The 25,842-nt window shown below is 34.1% G+C and overlaps 1 protein-coding gene across 2 annotated transcripts in view; it reads right to left on the bottom strand.

Moving 5' to 3' along the window:
- Nucleotides 1-25,842, bottom strand: part of SETDB2 (SET domain bifurcated histone lysine methyltransferase 2) — a 54,281-nt gene that overhangs the window by 22,643 nt on the left and 5,796 nt on the right. The window contains exons 2-7 of one of the 2 annotated variants that reach the window (XM_088792977.1): nucleotides 24,462-24,799; nucleotides 17,041-17,166; nucleotides 15,313-15,378; nucleotides 13,330-13,426; nucleotides 1,302-1,524; nucleotides 961-1,178 (exon numbers count right to left, since the gene is read on the bottom strand). In XM_088792977.1, coding sequence (XP_088649103.1) covers nucleotides 961-1,178; nucleotides 1,302-1,524; nucleotides 13,330-13,426; nucleotides 15,313-15,378; nucleotides 17,041-17,166; nucleotides 24,462-24,477 — 746 coding nt within the window. In that variant the 5' untranslated portion in view covers nucleotides 24,478-24,799. Of the gene's footprint in view, nucleotides 1-960; nucleotides 1,525-13,329; nucleotides 13,427-15,312; nucleotides 15,379-17,040; nucleotides 17,167-24,461; nucleotides 24,800-25,842 lie in introns of both variants that reach the window. The other variant, XM_019748014.3, reaches the window with a different exon arrangement.

The raw sequence follows: 25,842 nt of genomic DNA, 5'->3' as shown, positions 1-25,842 counted from the left end.
TCGGGCTTGGTCAGATATAATCGGTTATATTTAGAGGCAATGTTTAAAAACAAACTTATTTTTAAACAGAATTAAACTTGGCACAGTGACAGCTGTACTCTATGACAGGCCTAAAGGAACTGAGCCAAACTGAGGTAACAGTAGATTTATATATATCTCATTTCATACTCCAACTCAGAGGATGGTGAAAACTACTATCTATACTATTTAAATGTATTTCTCTATCACTCTCATTATTTTGCCTAGCATGAGAAGCTAAACTTGCATTAAATTAAATGTACATGTAATGCAACTCCATTCTATATACGTGTATATATAACTACAAAAACATGTATATTACACACCCTTAAAACAAAATGGTTTAAAAGTTCTAATACATTAGAACATGTTTTCCCTTTTTTTATGGAATGTCAATAATTATTATCAAGAGAATACTAATTACAAGCATCATTAACTTTCTAAAAATGTTGCAAGGAAATAATTTGTAAAAGTAAAATACAACACATAACATAGTGGTTAAGAGCATGGATTCAAATCCTGGCTCTTTGTTTGCCCTATGACCTATTGAGTTGGCTTCTCAATTTCCTCATTTGTAATCGGAAAGTATATTACTTACTACCTCATGGAGTTTTGTGAGAATTAAATAGGAAAATGTATGTAAAGCACATGTCACAGTGTCTGGCATTGTTCGTGGCATTAGCTGTAATCGTTGCTATTAGGATTATGGTACTAGCTTAAAGGAAACACTCATCCTTTGAAGAAACAATTTTCAAATTAGTATAATAACTGAAGAAGAGTTTTCTTTCCCATTGCTAGTGAGAGAGAGAATTTTTCCATTTTAGACTCTTGGTGAACCGAGTTTTAGATAGACAGACAGACAAATTAATACATAGCAGGACTCCTCCAGAAATACTCCTAAATTCAGAAGATTTTTTTGAAATGCCATGTTTTTCTACTCACATGTCTATGCAGCCCTCAGAACAGTCACATGAATCAGTAAACATGTTGGAAAAGCTGTTTAGACAATACGCTCGTGGCCACATAGTCTTTCTGTACTTAAAGTATGGAAGCTTTCTATTGTCAATTTCATTACAGAAAGAAATGGGCACCGACTCCACGCCATTGCTAATATCCACATCAGAAACAATTTCTTCTTGCTTTGGGTAATTCCGAGTCAACTGAACATAGGTATTGAAAGAAAAGTTATCTGTAAATAAAAAGTTACACTCTGTCTCAAGCAGGTAACGAAAAACTTCCTCCATGTTTCGTAGACTCCTTCCACAAGGGGTTTTATAACTCACGTGGAGCGCTGAAGAGTGAGAGTTAGTCTTCGCATGTCGTCTTTGGAAGTGGCATTTGATTGGTAGCTGTAGAGGGTTTTCTCCCTTGAAGGTTTGTGGCTTTTTCATTAGACAGGCATCAGAGCAGTCATGACTTTGGTAAGATAAATTCAGAGATGATTCTTTTTCTCTAAAGTCTGCAGCTTTATTTTCCAGAGAAAGAATGTCCTTATTTTTTGTAGATCTGTTTAAAATTCATTATTTATTAGTATCTCAAATTTATAGTACAATTCCCCATCTGTAAAAAACACTGGACACTAAGGTGGTTATTGCTTCCCATTATTTTCTTCTTAGATAACACTAAAATAAGCCAGATTCTAAAATAAACATTTTACTATGTTCTGCAACCATATAAAGGTATGCCTCGAGGGATTTTTTTTTTTCCCTGCAGACATCCAATATGTGGTGTTTTTTCCAGCACCACTTCTCCAACTGGGTGGCCAATAATTCGGTTCAATTCTGACACTATCTACCTGGAGTGTGCACCAGATCCCACAAGTGAAAGGGCTCAGTCCCACAAGACTGTCTCTACTTCTGATACAAAATACAAGTCCCAGAAACCCATAGTCCTGACCAACCCTGAGGTACCCACAACCGCCTCCTCAGGTTTGACATCTTGCTAGACTCACAGAGCTCAGGAAAGCACTTTAATTAACTACTATTACCAGTTTATAACACACGATAGGATGCAGGAACAGCTGAATGGAAGAAATGCATAGGGAAGGAAAGTGGGAAGGGGCACGCATGCCCTCTCCATATGCACCACCTTCCCAGCCCCCCAAAGTGTTCACCAACCAGGAAGCTCCCAGAACTCTGTGGTTTTGAGATTTTTATGGAGGTTTCATTACATAAGCATGACTGATTAAATCACTGGCCACTGGTGATTATTTCAATCTCTAGCCCTTTTTTCCTCCCTGGAGTTGGAAGGTAGAGCTGAAAGTTCTAAACTTCTAATCAAGGTTTAGTCTTTCTGGCGACCAGCCGCCATCCTGAAGCTAACTAGGAGCCCCTCTCCACGAGTCATTTCATTAGCATACCTAAGATACTCCTGTCACTCAGGAGGCCCCAAAGATTTTAGAAGCTATGTCACCGGGACAAAGACCAAGAATCATTCTTATTATAGCACAACCCAATTTTAAAATATTCAGGAAAGCTGTGATTACAGAAGTAACATTTTGCTACAGCACCTAGCAAATTTAGAGTTCATTTAGAACATGCCCTCAATGAGTGGGTGAGGAAAGTGACATCTTTAGGCATGCTTGATTCTACCCTTTTGCCTGCAAAAAGCAGTGAAGGCTAGCTAAAAAACTGAATTCATCAAGAATTCTTCACGCTGTGTTTGCCTTCAACAACTGCACCAACTGAATTTTTTCCCACGGTATGTAATCCACCTAGCATCATACTGATACATCTGAAAATGGTAAACTGACAAGAGAAAATGGAGAGGTTATTGACTTTAAGGAATAAAAAATATCTGTGAAAAGATTCCATTATGTGTTTGGAACTCAAGTTTTAATGTTTCATAAAGAACCTCAGTTTTGTTTTACATAGTATTTTCTATCTTTAGGTGTCTTTATTATAAAAGTAAGTTAGGTATTTTAGAGACATTCTGACACTCACTATATAGAGCAGCACTGTCCAAAAGTACTCTCTGCGTTGATGGAAACCGCTCTGTATCGGTGCTGCCCAATATGGGCATGGGTAGCCGCTAGCCACGTGACGACTTTTACATGTGGCTAGTGCAACCACATTCACGAGAACTGAATTCTAAATTTTATTAATTTTAATTAACTCAAATTTAAATAGCCACATGTAGCTAGTAGCTACCATACTGAACGCACAAATATGAGGTTCCTCGTCCTTTTCCCAGCTGTACAGTAAGCCTCTGCATAAATTCCACAATTTAACTAGTCTTCTATCATTTCCAACCTTTTGCTATTATGAATCATGATGTAATGAATAACCTTGTACATAACAATTTCATATGTGTACAGATATTGCTGCAGAATACATTTCCAGAAGTGAAAGTACTTGGTCACAGAGTGAATGGATTAGTAAATTTGTTACAATTGCAAATTGCTCTCCATGGGATCAGCCCCTATAGCAATTTATGAGAGACCTGCTTTGATGAAGACTCATCAATCAATGGCTCTTGATGCTTTTGGATTTCTGACAATCTAGTAAGTTAAAGATATTAAGTTTATTTATAAGTCTTTTGATGTTGGAAATTGTTTCCATTGTTTCTCTGTTACTACTTTGATGAATATCCTCATACATAAACGCTTGACCAAATTCCTGACTATTCCTTTAAGAGGAATGACTAGGTCAACAGGAATATGTATTAAAAATACCTTTTTATTAATAAAACTTTCAAAATACACATAAGCTTGTGTTTTTCTCATAAAAAAGACTGATATGTTGGATCCTCATGTACTTGTGAGAACTGCAGAACTCTCGGCACACAATGACTCCGGCCTAACCTCTGGCCTAAGAGACAACCAAACTCTAGCAAGGCTTCGAGCAGCCCAAGGCCATGTCTCTAGGATGACCCCGGCACCTCAATAAAATGCCTTCCTGAGAAAGTTCAAGGCTGCCAGAAGAATTTACTGTTTCTTCTAGCCAACACCTGAAGATAAACCCCTGAACTCCCTTTCTTAGGACATTTACTAAAAAGGGGCTTAAAATTGTGAATCATTCCTCAGTTCCTCTGAGGGATACATGTATCTCCTACAACTCGGATGTCTTTCTCAAGGAGGTGCAAGTCATTCCTTCGCAAGGCAATCCTCAGGAAGGATAAGGCCTCTGTCTTCCAGTCTCTGTGGGAGGACAGAATCCTAACTCGGATAATTGCCCGCTAGCACACAGCTGGCCTCACGGATATGCACACTCACCAACGCACTGTCATTTTTCACTTGAGCCCCTGATCTCTCTCCCTCCCTCATTCCCCTTTAAGATGCCAGTCACCTCAGCACAAATTGGAATAGAGCTCAATTCTTTCCCCTACTGTCAGTAGCTACTGAATAATCTGTTTTCACTGCTTTAACCAATGTGTTTATCTTTGACACTTATTACCAAGTTTTGATAATTATCACCATTTTGCCTATTTTATTTCATTTACTCTCCCCAGCTCTTGCCCCATCTTGAAACACGCTGTTTTAAAGCAAATGCATTCCTAACAAATGTTTTAAAAATATATAATCTCAAATGGCCCATTTTCACCTTTCCTTTATTACCTTAAAATGTGTTTTAATCAGAACTCAAACAAATCCCACAGATTGTATTTGATTCAGATGTCTTTTATGTCTCTTTAACCTTATAACAGTGCCCCCCTTCACTTTATGACATTTGTTTGTTGAAGTTCAGTAAATTGTGTCGTTTGGCCTGTAGCATTTCACACATTCTGGAATTTGGCTGATGCTTTCCTTGTGGTATTGTCATTTAACACATTCCTCTTATCTCTTCTATTTCCAGTAAATCAGTAGTCAGTTCTAGAAGCTTAACTAGATTCAGGTTCAGTTTTGATGATGGTGGGGGCTGAGTGTAATAAATCACAGGTGGTGCTATGAATTTCCCATTGAGTCAAATAAGGTGACTCACAATGTTTGAATATTCACTTTTAGTGATGCTAAGATTTATGATTTTGGGTGTCTTCAGCCAAGTCCACCCATCTGAAAGCGCCTTATGAATCTTTCATCACATGACAGTTTTGTCATTTACTCATGTCTAGGCCAGTGCTCTTTAAGGTGTGCAGTGGCCCAAATGGTTTGCTACCAATTCATGATAAGTACAAAAATCGAAAGTTGCAAAAGTTCGAAAGTTTTACAGCAATTTAACACTGCCACAAAAATCGAAAGTTTTACAGCAATTTAACACTGCCACAACATTTTTTGCATTTCACGAGTATCGCTCAGTAAATTGGAAGTTGAAAACAAAACACCTGTTCTTACCAGTTAGTTCGAGAGCACTGCCTAAGGCCACTGTTTCTTCAGGGGTGGGGGGTTGTAAAAATAACAATCTTATTCTATCATTCCTAGAATTTTTCAGATGGAATTCTTTTATAAAGAAGAAATTTCACCATCAACTCTTAGGTTAACCTGAAATATGGTTAGTACAGGAAAGGCAGGATAAATGCTTAATTCTTTCTCTTTATTTACTAGTATTCAGAATGAGTTGTATCCTAGCAACTACCAGAATGACCGATTTTTTCAAATGTTGTTATGAACCCATGGGTTTTTATATATTTAACGTATTTAAATCAATCACAGTGATTATTCCTTTCGAAGTTCAAATTGTGCCCTTTTTGTTCAGTGGGAGCTCCTTCAAGTTTGCTCCTGCATCTTTCAAACAGAATTAGTCTTGGATAGGGTTTTTGCTTCCTGTCACAAGATGTCCCAGGTTTGGAATCAGCCATTTCTCTAAAGGGACTATGATTCCATTTAATGAGAAACGACATTCAGAGATCACAATCATGGTGCGAGGAATACACATATTTTTTAATCAACACAGACTGCCAAATTGCTTTCCAAAAAGGCTGGGCCAATTTACACTCTTAGAAGCATGTATGAATGCTGATCTAATTGAACATTATTTTTAATATTTTAATCAAATTGATAGATAAAAAGTAGTATTTCATTACCGCCTTAATTTGTTTTCCTCTAAATAATAGGCAGTTTGAACATAACTTCATGCTTATTGGACTTTTATTTTTCCTTTGGTGAACTGTCTATTCATATGCTTTGTCCATTCTCCTATTGGGGGTTTGTTCATTCATTCATTCATTCATTCTTCTACCAAAGATTTCTTGAGTACTGGCTATGTGCCAGGTGCTATGGAAACAATGTGAGCTCCGTGATCTCGAGAAGTTTACATTCTAGGCAGAAAACTAAGTATTTATAATAAAGTATAGATAATGTTATGAGTAAAGCCATGATACATAATGTCATGGAAAGATATCTGATCGTTATTACTTTTCTATTTTTTAGGGTTCTAAATTAATTTTTCTATGGTTTGGGAGTCCAAACCATCTGGGATTTTGATGTACCATAAAGATCTAACTTAAATTTTCCAAATGATATCCACTTGTTCCAGGGTCATTTATTAAATAACAAGTCCTTCTTTTACCTGGGGACTTCTGACTTACTAACTTAATCATACCTCATACAAATACATAAAAATATTTTCTTATGTCCTAGGCTTATTCTGTCTCTTGATCCAACTGTTAATTCTATACCAATCCCAATATATAGAAAAAATAATAATTTTTTCCACTGGTTGATGCAACATTTTGATATCTGTTAGGGCAAGTTCTTCCTCACAATTTTTCCTTTTAAACATGTTCTGTTTTCCAACCTTTTCTATCTTTTGAGATTAAATTTATAATAGCTTGCCAAGTTAACAAAAAAAAAAATCCAAGTGTCTAGATTTCATATGGAATTAAATCTGTACATTTGGGAAGAATTTACATTTTTATAATATGCAATTCTCCCATCCAGGAGCATGGTTCTTTACCCATTAAAATCTTTAGTTTTAATTTTCTTCATATATATTTCTTGTGATTAGTCCCATTTATTTTACTTTTGGTATTGTGAGTGAGGACTTTATTCTGTATTTTCTAATGGTATAAACTTCCATGTTTTTATTTTATGTGACTGTGTTCTTATACCCTCTTTTTAGTTTAATAATTTTATACTTGAATCATGGATTTTTTTACGTACATTACCTACAAATAATTTTACTTTGTACATTTCAATAATCGTATTTTCTTTGATATTATATTGTACTATCTAGAATTTCTAGAAAAATACTGAATAACAATTATGACAGGAAGCATTCATTCCTGTGTTAATCTTTATTTAAGGGAATGGCCTCTAAAGTTTCATTAATATAGAGGATGCGGATGTTAGTTAGAGAAATACATTCTCTATCACATTAAAAAAAGAGTTCTTTATTTCTCATAGATGGTATTGACTTTTTTAAATCTTTGAGAATTTCTTAAGATAAGCTTTTACTCCTAAGGTCTACTTCTGTAAAATAACAGATTTCCTAATATTAAATCCTTCTCGCTTGACTAATATAAACTCTATTTGGTGATCTCATTCTTTTATTTTTCTTGATTAGAATCGCTACAGTTTTATTTAGAATCTCTATATCCGTAATAGTGATATTTAAACGTTTTAGGGCCATGAGCCATTTTGACAATCTGATGAAAGCTATGAACTCTCTCCCTAGAAATATACTTTTAACATAAAAATTTGCATACCACTGAAGGGGCTGCACAGCTCCTAGCGTAAGGACTCCTTTATTATAATTACCTCCACACTTAGATGATTTCCCCACTGCCATTTCCCCTATTGATAAAGTGCCAGGTTCCTTCCTACCACTTTTTCTTATAAAGCATCACAGTGTACTCTGAACTCTGGGCACTTCTACTTACTTGTCTACTTGAGATATACCTCCCCTTTTTTTTGTTTCATTCTGTTTTTACTGTAATAAATTCTCTTAGGCTCTTACGGATTTTTGTTCTTTGTTCTGATATAGGCTACTCACTGTAATGTGAGTTATACAGCTACAGTTTGTATAACCAGTAACTGTTTCATTTCCCTTTTCAACTCGCCTTAACCAAATAAATTGTTTCACACTGGTTTCTGTGGCAACCTCTTCTCCAGATCTCATTGTATGATTTCCTCTTTTTTAACTATGATCTTTTTTTGTTCCCATTTTGCTTTTATGGGGGGAGAGGAATATAAAATACCAATGTGATGACTCAAAAGGTTCTTCTCTGAAAATGAAGGGATTAACCCACAGTATATAAGAGAGAAAAGTATCTGGGTTACTCTTAGTTCTTAAACAATAACTAATAATTCTACAGTAGTTTACAGTATACTTTCATATAATTTCCTCATGTGACAGTAAGTACAGCTCAAAGTTACCATAGTTTGCGATGTGTAATGAGCACTTTTTTGCCCAAATTTGTGAGGAAAAAATAAGGATGTGCATTAGACATGGGTTGTATTAATTCCATACCTATATAAATGTTTTTAATTCTTTTATTTATGTTTATGAGTTAAAAGTGTAACTCTGGAAATCAATAACGATATCTGTATGCAAAATAATACCCTGGAATATGATAATTGGTTTTGTTGAACTTACGACAAACTTGCAACGACAAATTTGTTACCGGTACATAAAATTTCTTGTACCTTGTGTCTGTTCTTGTGTTTTGTAATTACTTGTTACATAAAATTTCTTGTACCATATATGTTAAAAATGCTAAAATTCCTTTATAATACAAAAAACAAGTACCTAAATATAAATAAATAAAAATTTGAATTAAAAAATTAAAATGAAAAGGTTTTTTTCCCCCTGAAAGTTTGGGCCAAAAACATGGGTACGCATTATACACAGGAGTGCATTGCACATGGTAAAATATGGTAGTTATTCGTAGAACAATACAAGGGTGCCAAAAAAATGTATACACATTTTACGAAAGGAAACAACTATATTAAAATTGTAATACTTAATATAAACCGATAACAAAAGACAAATACAAGCCACATTTGACTTTTGTAATTACAAGAGGTGCTCAAAATAGTTACCATCAGTGTAATTTTAATACAATTGTTTCCTTTCTTAAACTGTGCATACGTGTTTTTTCTTTTTTCTTTTTTTTTTTTTTGGTACCCTCTGTGTACCATTAGAACAATTTGAACTAAAGTTTGCAATAAATTCGGTAAAATCTGTAATTTGGAATTTAGGATTTCAACAAAGTTAGCCAACCTGGCTTAAAAGTGGTTTCCTGGTGACTAATTTAATAAAAATTAAGGGAGAAGTATGTTTTTATATTTAAGAAGTTAGAAAATAAATAAAACATGGAAATGAAACACTGATATGGACCTCAGAAATGATTCTTTTCTTATTTATGCCTCATTTCATAAAACAAATGAAAGAAAACCAACTTACTACAAAAGTCTCAGGTATAAAGTAACCTAGTTCCCATCCCATTTTATGGGGACAAAGGTTTACTTTCTTATATGGATGAAGATACATTACTGGAAAAAATAAATGTAAAGAAAACCAATCTTATGCATAGTGTTATCAACCTAGTTACTGACCTCCCCCAAAATACTGGAGGCAAACAAACAATAGGTAGGTAAGTAAGGTGATCTTGTATTGTCTGCACCTGTTTGTCAGCCTCTGGGTAGGAGCCTCTCAGTTTGTATGTGGCTTGAGAACTGTTTTGTCATTAGACAACTTGAACTACAAGGCAGAGCATGGCTTCAGAGACTGCCAATTGATTTCCCAGCTTTTAGCAAGTCTGAGGTATACAGTCATTTTACCCTTTATGACCTCTGAAAGGGCATACTTTCAAAAAATGAATGTGAAGGCTATAATAGACACATCTTTGGTCATCTTCTGAAAGGTGGCCATTTTAATTTCAGAGTACACAAATCTGTCTGATCACGTATTCATACTGGGTGATTTATAACCTCTCAAAAATTTATATTAAGATATATAAAGAATATCATGAGGTAACACTCAAACAAGAAGATCATGTCTTGTTCAGCTAGGGCAGCCTATGTCAGACTATGTGGGAACAGAAGAACTAATTGATAACATACAGAGAGAACTAGATCTAAGCAATGTGCACCTTGACCTCAGGTACTGACTTTCTAGTTTCAGTTCTAGTCCGTATACGGCCTGCTGTGTTACATTTTTCTGTTCTTGAACACCTATTTTATTTATGTGTGTGTGTGTTTGTGTGTGTGTGATTGTGTATGTGTGTGTTTAAAAAAAATCCTTTTGGGTGTCAGTGTGCATGTCATACGAAAAGCCAAATGGCTTAAATTCACCTGTCTTTTAGCAGTGGGGCAAGCCCATTTTCACCATGTGTTAGCCAAAGCTGCACAACTGGTATATTTCTAATAACTTCCACTACTTAAGCTGACTTGAGTAGATAGATGTGTGTTCCTGACAAACCAAAGTACTTGGCTAAGAAAAAGAATTAAGCCAGGGTTCCTAACATCACAAAAGTACCTATCTTTGTCGAAGAATCACCATTGGAATAAATTTGTGTTCACATATACCTATGTTGTAGCTCACTTATATGGAGTAAAATTAAATTAAACTCAAGAATAAAATACATAAAGCCAGTTTCCTGTCAGACCTAAGATTTTTCACTCTGGTTTGCCACTGACAAATTGTGTGACATAGAGCAAATTCAGCTGGAGTTTGAGAACCTGTGGCTTAGTCACCATTTAGTTGCCAGTTTATGTGACTACTGGCCTACTAGGGGTTTAGCTTCTGTAAGCAAAACAAGTAACAAACTCATGATCTTCATAGGGAGATACAAAAAAAGATCATTTAAACATAATTCTGGTCAAGAATGAAATGTGGCCTTGGAACTCGTAATGGCTATGGAAGAAAATCCTGACATGTCCCTTCATATGAGACGATCTCAGAAAGTTCAACTCAAAGTTAGGTATGATCTCATGAACAAAGCCTCTGAGTGGAAATACTGTAATAAGAATTGTAGGTTCTAAGGAAACCAGATTCTGATTATGCAATTACAAATAATCCTAATGACATGGGAAAGCAGAGAAGCCAATTTAGTTTCTCTAGCAAGCTCAGGTTTTTAAAAGAATATGTACAAAATAAAGAGAGAAGACCAATTATGGATATAAAATATTGGTGTAAAACTATAAGAAAAGTGTCACAGGGGCCGGCCCGGTGGCTCAGGAGGTTAGAGCTCCATGCTCCTAACTCCGAAAGCTGCCGGTTCGATTCCCACATGGGCCAGTGGGCTCTCAACCACAAGGTTGCCGGTTCGACTCCCGCAAGGGATGGCGGGCTGTGCCCCCTGCAACTAGAAACGGCAACTGGACCTGGAGCTGGGCTGTGCCCTCCACAACCAGGATTGAAAGGACAACAACTTAACTTGGAAAAAAGGCCTGGAAGTACACACTGTTCCCCAATAAAGTCCTGTCCCCCTTCCCCAATTAAAAAAAAAAAAATCTTAAAAAAAAAAAAGTGTCACAAAGGCTCAAACCTACTAAGAACTAAGGTTTCCAAAAATGTTAATAAAACAACAAAATTTTTAAAGCTATGTTTGAACAAGAAGACAATCTGTTAGGGGAAAGACTGTATAAGGTTAACTGATGAGAGAGAGAACGACAAGCTCAAAAACAATTTGCCTTTGTCTTTTCTATCTATAGTATAGCCAGCCCTCAAGTTGGAAAGGCCAGACAAAAATGAAAAGAAGAAACTGAAGTCTGTGATAGTTAAAAAGGGTCGGTCCTAGAATGCTAGTTTATTTAAACATATTTAAGATTCCAGGCCCGAAGAAATTAAATCTCTCAAGATCTTGAAAAAAGTTTCAAATATAAATGAAAAATGTAAAAATGCTGCCCTGATTTCTTTTTAAAAAAGGTAACATTGCACACAGTACAGAATGCGTAGCTTATTCTGATCCATAAGCAATTCTAGAAAAGAGAATCAAGCATATGACTTTTAAATACTTACAATTTGAAAAGCCATCGTGGACTAGGTAAGAAAAAGTTCAAATTAACCTAATTCTCTTTTTTGATAAGGTTTGCTAAAAGTTTGGTAACAACATAGAATGCTATAGTAGTGAACCTTGACTTCTCGTGATAGCCTTATAAAACAGAAATGTAGGTGAGACAATGAAAGAGGTAAATAAATTCACAGTTGGTCGAACAATTCTTTCTGAAGAGTAATGAAAAGAGGTCTCTAGTAGTGAGCTATAATAAAGACTAGAAAACTTATTTAATATATTTGTGCAAGATGAAAAGCTACATAGAAAATATATAGATAAGAGATTCAAAATTCCAGAGGACTCTGATAAGCTAGGATAATGAACTTAAAACCAAAGAGGGAGGCACTTAACAAGAATAAACTAAGTCCTGCAAGTAGGCTTAAAATTATCTAAATATAAGATGGGGGATAGTGTGATGGTAATTTCTATGAAAAAGAATCTTATATTTTAGTGATTTAGAGTAATTGAATTTGTTTTTTAAGAGGTAATGAAATTTTATGTTGTACGTGTATCGTATCGTATATCAGAAGGTCAGAATTTAGCTACTGAAATGACCAGTTAAAGAGTTTTAAAACTGAACTTAGCTTTCTCTGAGGGCATTTTAAAATAAGTTCTATGAGTCTTTCAGACTCAAACTACAATGATATCTCTAATATTTATAAACGCAAATCACATATGATAGTGCCAATCCACAACTCTCATAAACACTGACAAGAAAAAAAAAGAATTCTCAGTTGACTTTTTTTTTTGGTCATTTTAATATGTAGCTAAAAGGACAATCAACTTGATAACTTTCTTTCTAAAGACACTTTTTGTTTTTTGAAATTCTGTTCCTTGCCCTAGCAGAAATTGTTTTCAGAAACTTTAACTAGTACTTGAAAGTTTTAGTGCAGGCATTATCTACTAAAAATAAAGATTAAATGTGAGAGTACCAGATTTCCTTATACAATTCGACTTTATGCTAAGAAATCTTTACTGAAATCAATGGTAAAAGAAGAAAGCAAACGTCAGAAAAATTTCACCTATTCTCATAAACTTTCTGATACTAATTTAGAGCTGTTCTGCATTTAAAAAACTGAACTAAAACTGAAAGAGATACTTTGATCCTTTTTAATACTATTCTATTTTAAAAGAAACAATCAGGGAAAATAATTTTCTAGTTAAAAAAATAACCAACTTGGTAGGTTTCAGTATGTTAATAATATACACAAAGACAAGCTAAACTTTAACTAAAAGACTTGACTACCTAGGGATATTAACAAATAAATAACCTAGTAAGGGACTCATGAACCTTTATCCTACATAAAATACTAAAATTTACAACTTTTAAAGCATTTGATGGGAAAGAATTGTTTTTTATATATATAGTCTACCTGTCAAATGATTTTTTGGAACAAAAGCATTAACAATGTAAACGAATTTAATTTATATACATACAGAACTGTACAGTCTTCTGAAAAGGAGTCTTCATATGACGTAGAGGGCAATGAACTTGATTTGTTTTCCTGTTCATTCTGGGTCACAGGCTTATGATCTACATGGGAAAAGTACAAAAGTAAATAACAAGTACACCAACTTAAAAAATCCTTCACTGTAATATCTAAGTAATATCTTTATTGACTAGAGATATAAGGAGCCCTTAAATGTGTAAACATACTAAAATTTCAAGATGGAGTAAAAAAATTAAGTGTTAATATTTTAAAAACATGAGATAGGATGAAAATATAACTTAGGATAGAAGAGATTTCTAATGCAGAAACTCTAGTTTGGTCTGAACTATCAACCTTTAAGGTGAACATCAGGTATCCCTATTTCTGCTTGTATTTTATAGAAAAATAACATAACTCTTAAAGGCTCTATAAAACGGTCACCAATGGAAAGTTTATGTATCTTTTGTTTTCTCACTGTTTTACTGTTACCTACTTTTATGAAGAGGGTGAGGTAGGCTATTTGGGTACCTCTTTTTGTCTTTCCATTTCTTTTCATACTTTTTAAAATCTCTCCTATATCTTTCTGCACTAATTTCATTTCTTCTCTTTTCTTTTTCTTTTTCTACTCATCTATTCTTACTCTCTAACATGACTACAATATAGAAATAAACTGTGGATTTAATGGAAAAAGTTATAATTCCTCTCAAGAAAATGGATAATATACCCAATCCCTTGTATGGGGACACAACAAATATTTACAGCTTGTTATACATAAGCAAGAAAAATAAAGGTAATTAGTGGTTTGTGGAGTCTAGGCTGGATCTGGGATGGTTTGTTTTGACCTAACACCAAATCCTTTTATTTCTCCCAGTCTCAGTATTCTTTTTAAATACTAACATGAAACTGCATTAGTAGAAAGTTGTTAATTCTTGTGTTTGCCAAAAATGTCAATCACTTAACTCTCTAATTACTTACTGATAAACATTGCTCTACCTACCACTGGCAAGCACATACTTATTTTGATAAATTCATTACATTTCAGATGAATTATATAAAAATGTGAAATAATATTTAGCATTTCTATTGATGAAATTACTTTAAAAGAACCCAACCAAACAAAACAAAACATTGTTTAGAATTAGTTCCTCTGACCATTTCCTGCATTCAAGCATTTAAAAGCGTCTTTCTTACAAAACTAATGCAATCCCTTACTGGTGTGTTGATTCCAAGTGCTACTTACTAAAGGATACTGCAAAAGGCTGTTTTCTTAAAAAAGCCACTATTCTAAAAATATGTTAGCTACTAAAATTGAGAATACTTTGGAATAAGAAAAGATTTCTTTAAAATACACTGATGATGCTAGGGTGTGTTTTCAGAGATTTAAAACCTTAAGGCATCAAATTATGACAGTTAAAATTATTACAATTTGTTGATAATACTTAGCAGCAGTAATTATAATCCAGTAAATGTACTTCCTTAACACTTTAGCAAATTAGTGGTGACTAAGATTTATAGGATAGTGATTCCAATAAAGTAACTTTCTATTTTTCTAGTCCTGGTACATTATCTTTGATGTATCTTCTAAAACAAATTTGTTTAGAGTTTGGAAGACTGTCTAATAATAATCTAGCAATGAAAAATTTTCCCACCAATTTATCTATTCCAGAATACACTTTTCTAGTATGGTTCTTCACACAAAGCAGGATTATAGTAGTTTCTAGTCTTAGAATTCTATTTGCCCTTATAGGGAAAGCTTTTCTGAAGAAGAGACATATTTGTTCATTCTTTCCCTAGGAGGCTTTGCATTTCCCATCTCTGGATGGGTAGGAATTTTCATTTAATGGGGAAACTGATTTATATAATTTACCAGTATAGGTCTTATAATTTTATTTTAAATTATATTTAGTTACCTGACATAATTAAGGCAGGCCTGCTTCTGATCAAGAAAATACCAGAGAACACTCTAGATTGGGTTTAGAAATGTACATACCCTTTACCAATGTTGAATTGTTACTTATGGTTGCTTCCTTCACTAGAATCATTGCTTGGATATATTCTGTTCAGGAAGGAAAAAAGAATAAAAACAATTAACAGCAGTGTCACCTTTATTCAAGGTGCCAGCTACTATGTCAAACATTTTACACACTTTATCTCATTTACTCATTTTAATCTTCACAACTCCTCTGAGAGGTTCTTGCTCAGGCAGAAAAAGTTACCGAAAAGTGATCAGTACTTTACATCCACTCCCCAGAGACCGCTCAGGCCTGTGTTTACTCCCCAGGGACCACCCAGGCCTGTGTCACACAAGATAAATTAAACTGTCCAAACACCCTTAGAAAGGAGATAATCAGAACGATATAGCTTTCCAGCTTGTGCAGACTGCTGGAGCCTGCCCATAACGTGAACTCCAGCCTCATTATAATATAATATAATTAGAATGAACATTATGGCTGCCCCCCACCCTCCCGCCCCATGGGTTTTTCTAGATGCATTATGGGTAAGAGCATGCACAGAAAGAAACTAGTTACATAACCAGCATATGCCAATCAAATGACTTCAATCTATATGTAAAACATCCTGAGTTTAGATATCACATCCTCTATTATAAGGAAATTTATCTACTCTTTCCTATATAAGAAAAAGCTCATTTAAAGATCAGTGCAGTTGTCTGCTTAAGACTCTGCCTCTGGCAGCTTCTCTGCCAGCCGCTTTCTTTTTAAATAAACTTTCTAACTTCTATTCCTTTGTGCCTTATGAATTCTTTCATATTCTGCAAATGACCAGGGGTATCCAAAGACAAAACAGTTCTTATGATTATCTGCATTCGAGACAAGGGAATTGAGGCTGAGGTTAAGCTATTTTTCTACAACATTGCTTAGGAAGTAGTAGAACTGGATTCAAACCTAGGTATATCTGATTCATGAAGGAATGACAAGGAATATTAAAATGAAAAACAGTACTAATTTTTGGGATAAGCACATAATAGACTAATGCATTAAGAACACCCAGAAGGTATTCAGAATAGTCTGAGGCAAAATGAAGAATAGTCTGGGGGAAAATTCACTTAAACATCTTATGTCGTGATGGAATCAAGGAGGTTTCCACATTAAAGTCTTATGTTCTACAACCAACCAGGGTTGAAGATAAAGAAATAGAAAAAATAAAAACTTGGATGAATGAACTGACTGCCTACGTAGAATGAAAGTTTTGCTTTCGGAAGACTGCTAGTAAGGCAAGTTCTGTATAAAGCAGGCGAAATATAGTTATGTGTACTTCTGTGTTTAAAAAAACACTAGTTGTCTCTGAATGATGTGGTCATGGATAATTTTTGTTATATTATCTATATGTACCAAAAGTTGTACAATGAGCACATACTACTTTTGCAATATTCCTCCCCACCAAAAAAAAGATGAAAAGGAAAAATAAAATGAGGGATAAAAGGTAGACTGAGATAAAAAGAGATAAATTCAGTAGCTACTATTCAAAGCCAGCATCTTCACCCACTTTTATAAAATATTCATGGTACGGTAACAGCAAGTTTTTATAGAAACAGAGCATGCACACACAAAAAAACAGATAGTACTGATATTATGCTCTTAGGAAGAAACAAAGAAATTATTTGACTTTTAAAACAAATAGTACTAGAAATAGAATTACACTACATGCCAGTGGGTTACATTTAGCATTAAATGTACTGAAAGTTTTTATTGCTTCATACCTTTATTCGTGGCAGACCCATCTTTGATCTTTTGTTTCAGTGACTGTAGCACATTTTGCACTTGCTCAAACATGATGTCCACTTTTCCATCATCTTCCAGCTGCATCCAGAAAGTCTTTGCATCACCTAAAATATAAATCAGTGAGTAGCATAAGATCTCAACAGAAATAGACTAATTTCCCCACAATACATGTTACAAGAAATCCACTTGGTTTCTAAATAAAATCAAATTTAAATGGTCTTTCACTTCCTTTGAAGAAAAAAATTTTGGTTATTATTTCTTTACAAATAACTAGAAACTAGGAATATGATCTATCTCATTTATCTCTGCTAATTTAAAAAACATGTTGAAAACGTAGTGACACTATTTCTTAACTGGAAAACAGAAGGAATGACTTCATTGCAGACAGGCAGTGCACGTATATATAGACACACACTCATTTGAAAAGTTTTAGGAATACGACTTGCACTGAGTATGGAAGTGGATGGTTTTGAATGAAATATTTCAACAATTGCTGAAATAATTAAACGTCTAAAACTAATGCTTTCTAAAATGTCTTTTATATTAACTTTTAAATAATTACCGTGTTGCCCCGAAAATAAGACCTAGCCGGACAATCAGCTCTAATGCGTCTTTTGGAGCAAAAATTAATATAAGACCCAGTCTTATTTTATTATAAGACCCGGTTTTATTTTACTATAATATAAGACCCGGTCTTATTTTACTATAAGTCCCGGTCTTATATTAATTTTTGCTCCAAAAGATGCATTAGAGCTGATTGTCCGGCTAGGTCTTATTTTCGGGGAAACAGGGTACATGAAACAAAATGCTTCAATTTTTTAGAGTTATATAGATGAGCCAACATTTCAGATGCCCACCAAGCTAACACCTTAGAAACTTCCTAGAGAAATAATCCTTTTAAAGCTAAAAACAAATATATGAGAAAGATAATTAAAATAAATTGGCAAAAGCCAAATCTCACTTACACCACGTTTAAAAGTCACAAAAATATCTAAAAGATTAAACACAATTTATATATAAAATGTTAAAATTAATGTATAAAATGTTTAAAATTAACAGGGACTTAAGCAAAGGAGGAACATAATAATTTCACTTTAAAAAGGTCACTTGAGAAACCATTAGGAGGATTAATGGGCAGAGAGCTTAGTAAGTTTACAAAAAATATTTTTCTCAATAAAACTTAAACCCAGAACCTGTAAGATTGGCAATGGAGTGAGACTCTTCGTCAGAGGCTTAGGCCTCAGAGTCCCAACTCTCTCTGGCAGTTACCTATCCAAAAGGGATCTCTGGCTAATTAGAGGTGCTGCCACCAAAGCAGCCTCAGGAGAGGTGCCGTTTCCCTATTACCATTCTGGCTGATGTGTACTACACAAGACTCTAAGCCTACTTTTAATTCCCCATAGCACAGCTCAGACAAGGTTTCAGCATTTGAAACAAATGCAATGTGAGGACAAAAGGAATGAGAAATAATACTTTAGAGGTAGATAAGGGCCATGACATAGAGGGCCTTGTGTGCCATGCTAAGCAACTTCATTTTTAAATGGAAGGCGATGGGGAGCCACTCAAGAGGTTTAAGTATCTTACATGATTAGATTTGTTTCTTAGAAAGACCACTCATGTGGCAGTAAATGGGGAGGAATCAAGAATGATTTCTAAGTTTCTGACTCAGGCAACTATATGTATAGGAATGGTATGCATTGAGATAGGGAATAAAGGTAGAGGCACATATAAGGAATTCAAGTATGGGAAGGCCAGTTGGCTCAGATGGCTAGAGCACAGCGCTCATAACACCAAGATCGCCGGTTCGATTCCCACATGGGCCAGTGAGCGGCACCCTCCACAACTAGATTGAAAACAATGACTTGACTTGGAGCTGATGGGTCCTGGAAAAACACACTGCTCCCCAACATTCCCCAATAAAATAAAATAAATTTAAAAAAAAAGTTTTAACAAAAAAAGAAATTCAAGTAGGACAAGTAAACTGGGTACACAGGTTCCAGAGTAAGATCTGGTCCAGATATACAAACTTTGGAATCTATAGCAAACAAACACTTGCTGAAGCCACAGAATAGATGTGATTAGAGAGAATGTGTAGAAAATAAGAGGGTCTTCTGTAGAACATCAACATGTAAGGGATGAGTACAAGAAAAAGGAATCATGGGGACAGCAGCACACAGGTGGAAGGAAACTCCAGGAGCAGCATCCCAGGAATCAGTGGAAGAACAGGAGTGGTGATTAACACTCTGGGCTTTGGAGTTCAGATACATTTGGGTTTGAATCCCAGCATTGCCACTTATTACCATATTTCCCCTGAAAATAAGACCTAGCTGGACCATCAGCTCTAATGCGTCTATTGGAGCAAAAATGAATATAAGACCCGGTCTTATTTTATAATATAATATATGATATAATATATCGGGTCTTACATTCATTTTTGCTCCAAAAGACGCATTAGAGCTGATGGTCTTGTTAGGTCTTATGTTCGGGGAAACATGGTAGCTGTGTGACTGTATCTCTATAAAATTGGAATAACGGCAGCTACCTCACAGAGTAGATGTGCAGAGAAGCACGGGGTAGTTAGCAAGAAATTACTGCATACAATTTAACAAAACGAATTACTCTTTAATTGTGGAATTTTAGAGATCATTCAGCTAAGTGGGGAAAATATTTTCTGAAGCAGGGCTTTCTCAGAATCCTTAAAATCATTCCACTTTTCACTGACAGATAACTAACAAAAATCATTGCTTTTAGGCAAAACTATTTGTCAAAGCACTTAATTGATTATTGTTACCATTTATTTTCAGGACTATAAGTCAATACTTCATACTAGGGATTTATCTTTATTTGAGGTGGACATCTACACAAGAAGGATTTTGAAAGGTATTTAGGAATAGCTTTTTGTAGCATTATAGTCTTCTGGAATCATATACAACTCTCTCCTGGCTTGAGAAAATAAGCAGTGATGCTGAAAGACAGCAATCAGGACTTCAGTGAATTTTTGTTTCACAGTGACTATTATTTAAAACTGTGTTAGAAATGTCAGTACATGATACCAAATTATTCTGATAGGAAATACTTACAACGAATTATTTAGAAAGTCTTGGAATGGATTAATAAAGAGGACACTGGCAATATAAAAAAACAAAGCCAATCAGAAAATACTGGAACTATCTGCTTGCAGAATAAATGAATGTAACTAAGCAATTCATACTTATTTGTCCTGGGTTTTTAATATATTGTTCCTTATGACATCTTTGTTATCTCATATTACTCTAGGTTTAACTCTCATATTTCAATAGTACTTGTTCCTCATGTCTTCCTTCTTGATCATTTTTGTCTTTTTGCCATGGAAACTTCTAACCACAGTAACAAAGAGGTAACCTATCTGATAAATGAGATTACGAGATTCAGTTAATAACTTTTCGAACAAAAACACTAAATGAGTATCATACTTCTAAGAAGAAACATTTCAACTATAGACTGCATAGATGGTTACAACAATGTAAACAATTTTAGTTTCTTGTTCCTTTATTTCTTTGCACACTGTCCGCATGCTGAGAGTTATAATCTAAGACTGTAAATACTTCAGTATATTTCACTAGAAGACAGTTACAAGGAATACAGGAGCAGGCACTTGAATTGAAAATCAAATTAGTATACTAATATTGGGGCTATTTGCCTCCAGAAATGAAGTGTGCTATCTGATAAATACTGTCTGTCCAACTTGTTCTTTTAGCTAGATATGACTATTTATTGCAAGAACATAATCATAAATATAGCAGTTTTGTAAAGAATGAAGACAAATTATAGTTACACTATTTGTCTCTCAATGCCACTTGAGATAGACTGTCTCTGTAAATAGGCAACGCTCATGAATCACACTGATCTGAATTCATTTACTAGATGAATATTTATGGAATGCTTACCAAATACATTGATAATGACCCAGGAACACAGAAATATATGTACGTTTCTTTTTAAAAATTATATACCTATATCTTCCTTGAGGAGCTTCAGGGCATTGGTGTAGAAGATCTCTAAGACATCTCTGAGCCTGTGATCAATCAGCAAAGTGTGTGGTCTACGAACTCCGGGGGGGGTGGGGGTGTCCCAAAATCCTTTCAGAAAATATGCTAGATCAAACTATTTTAACAGTAAAACTAAGACATTATTTGTCTTTTTTTTTCTGTGTTGACATTGATGATACAAAAGAAATGATGAGTATAAGTGCTGGTGTCTTAGTTTAAACCAAGGCAGGAGCACCAAACTACCAGTAAGTCATTGCATTCTTCACCATCAATTTCACTTAAGGATGTCCTTGATAAAGAACCTAAATGATTACCACAGTACAGTGTCTGTCTCCAAAAAAGCACTAGTGAGATTGTTCGAATTATAAGTTAATTTAACTGCTTTTGTTTTTCAGGGAAAATTATTTTTACTTAAAAGAACCACTAATAAAAATGATGGGTTTTCATATTTAGGTGTTTGGCACACATTTTCTTGAAAATGAACAAAGTTCGATTATCATTTGAAGGACAAAATTGACAGCATTTGTTACTAATAATAAAATTCAAGCTACCAAGGTGAAATGGGAAATTTGGAAACTTTGTATTCTGCTATGATAAGCTTGACAGCTTCTCAATAATTAATCACTCTTTGATGAGACTGGTAGCAATATTAACAAATGTGAATTTTAAATAGTGTGTGATGAAATATGTAAACATTTGAAAAAAATCTGCATAATTCACTAAACCAATATTTTCTAAGTGGCCAATGCATGATGTTATAAAATCATACATGTATAAAAGAAAAGTGTACAACAGACCAATGAATTTTAATGTAACAGTGTAAAATCTCACTGATATGAGTTCAGATTCCACACTATAACTAACCTTGAAGGAACGACTACTTGTTGAATTCCATAGTTGTATCAAAGAAAAATATCCAATTATTTGAAAGTCTATTAAAATATTCTTTCTTTTTCCAATTTCTTATCTGTGTGAAGCTTCATTTTCTTTATATATTTCAGCAAAAGCAACATATCACAACAGATTAAATGCAGAAGTAGATATGAGAATCTCCCTTCTATTAAGCCAACTATTAAAGAGATTTGTAAAAATGTAAAATAATGTTCTCACTCATTTTTGTTTTAGAAAATAGTTATTTCTCACAAAAATGTAATTTGTTAACATGGTGAGTTTACTATTATTCTTAAATGAGCCAATAACATTTTCAAAGCTTCTCAGTTTCAATTTCTAACACAGTAAATACGAACATATATTATTCACATAAACAAAAGCTGTTAGGGGTTTTAAAACTTTAAAGAGTATGAAGTAGTCCCAAGACCAAAAGAAAGTTTGAGAACCACTGGCCTAGATAAATTAGTGAAATTAGTACTATGACCTGCATAATAACCCATATATTACAAGTACATTAAAGGGCATTAAAATTATCCTGCATAATACTATAATGGTAAATACATGACATTATGCATTTGTCAAAACCGAAAAAACTTTAAAGCACAAAGAGTAAGCCATAATGTATGCAAATTTTAAAATATTAGGTTGGTGTGAAAGTAACTGCGGTTTTTGTAATTATTTTTAACCATTTAAACCACATTATCATTTAAGAGATCAGGGATCCCAGGAAGGAATACAGACTGTGATAAAAGAATGTACCTGTATTAAAAATGTATACACAATCTCACCAAAGGGCTATGTGTAAAAGGTATTGACCTAAATAACTGGAAATAAGTGGAGTCTGTAAGACTAACGGTAAAAGGAACTGTGCACAAGTACTATAGTTTCCCCCCTGGGAATAATTTACATTTCTGATACTGCTATACGTATACAAGCATACCTCGTTTTATTGAGCTTCTTTTTATGGGGCTTCACAGATGTTACATTTACAAATTGGAGGCAAGATCCTCCACCAGCCAAAAACTTATGACTAGCTTTGATACTTACGTTTTGTGGTGGTCTGGGACCAAACCCACAATATCTCTGAGGCGTGCATGTATACTGGAATTGAGCAATTAAGTAAATGGATAACAGATGGTGGAAGCCACATGTCTCATTGCTGGAGTAAGAGTTTATAGATAAAAGCAACGAGAGAGTAGGCTAGAATGATCCATGTTGTAATGTACTAGAGTTGGAGACATCAATATAAACTCATGGTTAGCTTAATATAGATATACATGGTTTCATATAAAAATATGTATAGGTATGTGTATATATAGGTTAGTATACACGTATATTTCCATGCTTTCAGCTGAGAGGGCCTAAAGCAACGACACCCCAGTAACAACGAGCACACCTATTGCCCAGATCATAGTTTCTACTACCATTCTCCAATAAAAGGAACCAGGGCTCATTCAAGAAATGGCTGATTCTAGGAATAGAGCAGGAAATATACAAAATGAGCCTGGAGCATCTTCTAATGTAAAAAAATAAAGAAGTGCTAAAGAACAAAAACAAGCAAAACGAAACAAAACCCATTGACATTGATGGGGATATGTCAAAGGGACACAGAGCCAACTGAAAGATCTCCCAATGGCCAATCTTGAGACAATTTGAGTAACAAAATAAAACTATACTAGATTACAACCCAAAGTATAAAATAAGTATCTATGACTCCATACTAATATACATAAATGACTGAATAAATACCCAGGTGGGGGAAAGAAGACAAATCTCCCTTACGGATGAATTTCAAATAATTAATGTAGATATTGTTATTAAAAAGGGGGAGAAGAAAAAAAAGGGGGGGGAGAATAAATCCCCACTTAAGTGTGAGCTGCACATAGTAATTTCCTGTCAAAGAGTATAGCAGGGAAGAGGGGAAAATAAGGTAATTTGCAGTGGAGAAATCAGATAACACTATGTCAGCTAGGTGATCCAGCTAGGTGATCAAGCTCGGTATCAACAAGTGATAAATCATGTTGATAACATGTACCAGAGATACAATGAGGTACAAATGGCACTTTACTTCTATGGTCTTCCTCCCCAAATCCTATAATCTCAGTGTAATCATGAGGAAAAAAAGTCAGTCAATAATTCCAACAGAGGGGCATTCTAACAAATACTTCAATAAAAAAAAATCCTACAAAATCAAAAGCAAGGAAGTCTGATAAACTGTTTCATCCAAGAGGACCCTAAGGAGACACGACAAGTTAATGTAATGTGGTATTCTGAATGAGATCCTGGAACAGAAAAAGACATCAGGTAAAAACTAAGGAAATGGCTATAAGCTATGGACTTTATTTATGAATAAACCCTTAATTCCTTCTAATTCAGAAAAGTCATTTGCAATAAAATACCATGAAAATTCCACAATTCAGCTTCATTAAGTAGTCTATATACTTTTAAACAGAAAGTTTAACAATGGTTTTTCAACCTACCATTTTTTTCTCCCATCTTTTGGTGTCGTTTATTAACATAAAACTCTTCAAAACTAATTTTATCAAAGGACTGAATCACTTTGATTGAAGAATGTAACTGGAATCCAACCTTGGTCTCTATGAAATTTGTAGTCCTCAGAGTAAATACATCATCATATCATTCTAATTTTCAAATAGAAATGTGGTTGAAGAAACTTTCAGAAATGACTAGTCCAACATAATGACAAGTCCATGAGTCTTCATCAATTAAGTATTTATAGTTGTATCAGATCACTGACAATATCTTTTTAAAAACAAATACCAACTCCATCTTTTGGTCCATGAATTCATGAAACATTCTGTAAAAAAAACCAAAAACACAAAAACACAAAAACAATAAAGAATGGTTCATAATTGTAAAAATATTCAAGAAAGAAGAGGTAGTTATATAACAATAGCTCTATCTTTTAAAACAGCACGAACTATTATGGAAAAAGAACACTTATTAGTTGGAAAAAATGTGCAAAATATCAGAATTAGGAAAATTACAGAGAAATTAAGACTCAATCATATTTAATATATTTTTAATTAACATAAACTACACCCACTTTACAAATACTTGATAAAAACTTAAAATGAGGATAAAAATGCTAACTACCTCATAAGGTTGCAGTGAGGATAAGACTTACTTCAAACAGTGCCTGGCACATACAAAGGACACAAGAAATGCTAGCAATAATTATTATTCTTTTAGTAAGTAGACTTTTAAAATAAAATATGGATTTTAGTACACATATTTATAACATATCACGCATTTTGCCCCATCATTAATATCTTTCTGTAATATGACTTTTAAGTGACTGTATAATACACTTTGTCAATAATTCATAAATTAAAAATATACTAAAGAATTTTAATAATTAAACTTTAATAAATTATTAATTAGTACTATAAATAAACCTCTATACTGAACATTTAGATTGTTTCTATTTTTTCAGTATAATAATGCTGGAATATGCTTTATGCGTACCGTGTTTCCCCGAAAATAAGACTTAGCCAGACAATCACCTCTAATGCGTCCTTTGGAGCAAAAATTAAATAAGGGTCTTATTTAATTTTTGCTCCAAAGGACGCATTAGAGGTGATTGTCTGGCTAAGTCTTATTTTCGGGGAAACACACTATTCCTTAAATTATACACTTACAGGTGGCTCTAATAGGTCAAAAAAAGATCAACAATTTTCAATCTTAAGATGTTAGTCAACATATGATAAATTCTTCCCCTACTCCCTCACCAAACCCACAGAAATGTTAGAGTATTTTTAAAAAATTAAAAATTTATACAGTAATGCTGAAAACAAAAAGGGAATTCTCTATGGACCAAGTCTGTGGAACTTCTCTGGG

The sequence above is a fragment of the Rhinolophus sinicus genome, chromosome 16 (genome assembly GCF_057876585.1).
Source record: "Rhinolophus sinicus isolate RSI-liver-muscle chromosome 16, RSI-T2T, whole genome shotgun sequence".
In the NCBI taxonomy this organism is placed as follows: Eukaryota; Metazoa; Chordata; class Mammalia; order Chiroptera; family Rhinolophidae; genus Rhinolophus; species Rhinolophus sinicus.
Note: the sequence above shows the minus strand (reverse complement) of the source record. Positions and strands in the feature narration are given on the sequence as shown.